The sequence below is a fragment of the Macadamia integrifolia genome, chromosome 12 (genome assembly GCF_013358625.1).
Source record: "Macadamia integrifolia cultivar HAES 741 chromosome 12, SCU_Mint_v3, whole genome shotgun sequence".
Lineage (NCBI taxonomy): Eukaryota > Viridiplantae > Streptophyta > Magnoliopsida > Proteales > Proteaceae > Macadamia > Macadamia integrifolia.
This window is the reverse complement of record NC_056568.1, coordinates 29522928-29527103: the sequence shown is the minus strand read 5'-3', so window position 1 is coordinate 29527103 and position 4176 is coordinate 29522928. Positions and strand designations below refer to the sequence as shown.

General features: G+C 35.2%; 1 protein-coding gene and 1 non-coding gene across 2 annotated transcripts; both read left to right on the top strand.

The window, feature by feature from the left end:
• The first annotated feature begins 839 nt into the window (after nt 1-839).
• On the top strand, nt 840-912 carry TRNAA-AGC. The gene has a single exon. It is a non-coding gene; the product is annotated as a tRNA-Ala (tRNA).
• Nucleotides 913-3109: 2197 nt separating this feature from the next.
• LOC122057151 lies at nt 3110-4164 on the top strand. The gene is made up of 4 exons (XM_042619163.1): nt 3110-3251; nt 3322-3386; nt 3483-3708; nt 3927-4164. The coding sequence occupies exons 1-4, from the start codon at nt 3167-3169 to the stop codon at nt 4040-4042; spliced, it is 492 nt and encodes a 163-aa protein (XP_042475097.1). The 5' UTR covers nt 3110-3166; the 3' UTR covers nt 4043-4164.
• The last annotated feature ends 12 nt before the right edge of the window (nt 4165-4176 follow it).

Below are 4176 nucleotides of genomic sequence, written 5' to 3'. Positions count from 1 at the left end.
TTGTAATATTGAACTTAACCATTATGCCACAGGTTCATCCTCTAAAATATAATTAAAAAATCAATTTTTGATTCGGACGAATGAAGACTTGTTCAGATTGAAGAAATGATCAGATCATGCCTGAATTGATTTGAGTTTTTATTGACTCGGTGTTTTTCGCCTTAGTCATGTAAAACTTATGAGTCTGATTTTTCGATTGTTAAATCAAATGTACTATTCATGAACCATAAGTTAGGTTTACAATTAGTCAAGACCTTAGAAATTTTGTTTGTTGTCTTAAATATTAACCATTTTTTTTCACTATGAAGCAACTATATCTTTAATCCTTCTTCATTCGGAAGAGGAGAAGAAATAAAATATAAAAAATATAACAGAAAAAAAAATTACTCACTCTGACCATGTTTAACTCGTCCGAATCACTAGTTTTTGAAGGAACAAGTTGATTGAAAAACCTGATTTTCCAACTATAATCAAAGGAACAACATCTTTCTCTATGATATAAGCTATATATAAATTATGTATTAGCATGAACTAACTATGTGATAGATAATGTTACTAACTAAATTTCATTTATAATAACATTTTTCTTACCCCAAAAAAAAGTAATGAAATTTCTTTTTAGGTTTGCATTATTACAGAAATATATAAATAAATAAATTCTAGACAGCCCACAAGAAACTTGGGCCTGAAATACAATAGCCCAGTTCAAAATTAATCGATTGTTTGACCTGGATCAGAGCATGTTTTAGAAACGTTTAATGTTGAACCTGAGAAGCCGAATCAACTCCTTTAACTATTATTATATATTTAATTAAAAAATGATTTGTTTTATCACAGATGGGGATGTAGCTCAGATGGTAGAGCGCTCGCTTAGCATGCGAGAGGTACGGGGATCGATACCCCGCATCTCCATTTTTTACTTTTCGCTCTCTTTTTCTGCAAAAAGGTTTTTATGCATATTGTTGAATCATTGATTTTTCTTTTTGGGGGTACAATTGAAATTTCCTCATCACTAATCCCACAGGCTAGAAAAGTTTCCGATTTTAAACCCGAAATCACTCTTGATTAAGCTTTATGCATCTTATTGTAAATACGTCTCATGATATTGTTTGTTTTAAACTGTCTGTCTTATTATCATCCTCACGGTTTTTAAAGACCTCATAGGGGAGTGAAGATTCCAATTATATATAGGCCATGGTGTTCACTTTATTCACCGATGTGAGATTATCTTGGGTGCCTTGTGACAAGTTTTTTCACCCACAACACGAGCAAATCTTTACCTCACCTTAATCCTTATATTATATGGGTAAGGAACCCAAAAGCAGCATTAGGGTTGGCTAGTAGGGTTCTAATATCAGAAACATGCCGATATCAGTGGCCACTACCAATATTAATACTAATACGATATGAATTAGGCCATATTAGGCATAAATTCTTATACAAATCATCTTTCAATTGATCGGACACAAGGTTTTGGTACATGGTATCAGCATCAATATGGGTCGTTGACTCAAATACCTATAAAATTAAGGAACATGGTTTCCTTGGTTAATTAAATTATAAATGGCTGAAACTTATGATTTGAATACAAAGATTTCATTCTTTTGAGATTATTCCTCAAAAGGCAAAGAAAATAGATGTTTGGTACAACAGGTAGACACTGAAATGCTTCATTCATTTCCTTTTGCAAAATTTTGGATTTCAATATTTTCTAGAAGATGTGCATTTTTTTCTCAATTTATGGATATGTTTCTTCACCAATCGGTCATCCCAAAATCTTGCCGAAATGGAAGATTTCTTGAACTTATATAGTCTCACCTATTCCCACAATAGTCTTAGTTTGGTAAATGTGCTTACTGATTACTAACATCATCAATTAATTGGTTACGTGTATGGTTTAAAAATCTAATCGAATTGATCGAATCATCCGATTTGGAATAAAATCAACACTCATTAATCTTAATTCTGATTGTTTCAAACATGGATTTAGGAATTAGTATTAGATCGATCGTATCCCCAGTCCCTTAGTTCTAGAGTGATCGATTCTAGGGTTTCTGGGACCAATTCCATCTAGGTGCTGATTTGGAATACAAATTCATTTTTACTATATCAGGTTGGCCTATGGTTTTAAAACAAGGAATTAATATCTGAATCGGGTCTAGTCGATTCTGATCCAAATCTGCTCCAAATTGACTGGAAATCTTATGAACACAATGTGAATCGGTCGTTTCAAAACAGATGGAATCGGCATCAGACTGACGTAAGATGAATCAAATCCCCTAAGAGTATAAAGAGTAAAGACAACAACAAAAGTATGTTTAGGTTTGATTTTCTGACACTCCCAAATTGAAAATTTCAAAGAAAGTAAAGGGTTGGTGACTACCATACACCAACTGCTCTCTTCACCTCAGTGACTTGGTCATGCCCAACCCCATTCCTCCTCTAAATAGAGCAACCCAGGAAAGTAACCCCTCCTTCTGGTGGTCCAATTTACCAAATTAACCATAAATTAAGCTCATGATGGTCGGTTCGATCTGCTTTCGATCAGATCGGTTTGAATCAACTTTCATCCATTCATTCCGGTTCAAGTTGCGGTCTGGTTGGTTTTGATTTTATGCATGCATATTACTGCGATTTATAGTTGCGGTCTAGTTTTTATTGCGATTTGTTTCTGTATTTACAAGATTTCTGTTACTACAGTTTTAAATTTTGCAGTAACAAGTATACCATATTACTACGATTTTGTTTCCGCAGTTACAAGGTCCTCTGTTACTATGATTTTGAAATATCGCAGCAATAGGTAGCTCCTATTACTACACAAAGAAAAACTGCAGTTATAAGACATTTATGGTTGTGGATTTTAAAACCGCAATTAAATATCTGTAGCTACAAGTGTATTTTGTTGTAGTGATGTTTTTAAACACCCAAATCTGAAACTGCCTAGTAATGGTTCGATTTTGTTTTGATCTGGGTTTTGGGTCAATACCGATTGGTCCAACCGGTTTGGGTTAGTGAGAAGGTATTTTGGTAAATTTCAGGGGCATTGGTTGGGTTTGGTTATACTTTAATTGCATGTAAGTGTTAACATATATTAAATAAATTGCTCTCTCTGCCATGAGTTTCAGAAGAAAAAAAGGACTGAAATTGAAAGCTGGTTTCTTCTGCAATGGCATTCTCATCCACCCCAGGCCCAAAACACTGGTTCCTTGTTGCAGCTCTCATCTCCATTGCTGTCTCATGCTGCAAATCAGGTCTGCATTCATTTAGGTTTAATTTAATTTCTAACTTTGATGTTTACTTTGTAATAATCTTTTGGTGCAGAGTTTACCCAGGATGATCCAGCTCAAATTGTTGCAAAAGCATTACTGTGCTTTAATAATAAATATGTAAGTGAAACAAAGGGAAGTGTTTGTATAAATTACTGAGAGAAGAATACTTAGATTGGATTAATCAACTTAACATAAATTTTGTTTGCAAAACAGATTTATAGCAGCTGTGAGGAAACTTACAGATTGAAAGAGAGTGGAAACCTCAATGTCCCCCCTCAAGAAACTGATCAATACTGTAATGGGCCTTGCCTGGAGGAGACAAACCTTGTGCTTGACTGCATTGATGGCATCTTAAACAACTTTCTGTTTTACAACAAAGCCACAGTTCAAGACATAAGGACTACACTCAGTGCTGGATGTGGCTACACCAGTGAAAGAGGTACACATTTTCAGAATAGATTCTGAGTCTTGAACTTATTTTGAATTGAAGTGAAAACATAGAGAAGGAATCGGGTTACATAATGTGTTCTAGACCTAGAATCTATCTCGATAATGCATCACACACACCATAAGAATCCTGCTTAACCCTTCTTGCCTCCATTAGTATATTGTTTGATTCTACGAGGCCACTTATGTTGTGCCTATGGTGTTTTGCAGGGAACTTCAATGTTGCACAGCACATGCAAGCTGATTATAGCCATGCATCTAAAGCCCCCCTGATAAGCCTGTGTCTGCCTGTGACCATGATCACCCTCTTTGCTTTCTTGTTCTAAGTATATATAATTAACGACTTAACCCCACCCCCACCCCCACCCCCACCCCCACCCCCCAATAAAAGAAGGGGTCTCCATAGCTCATTGCAAGAAATATGTACTAATTGATGATTCTATAGATATACGAGTCATAT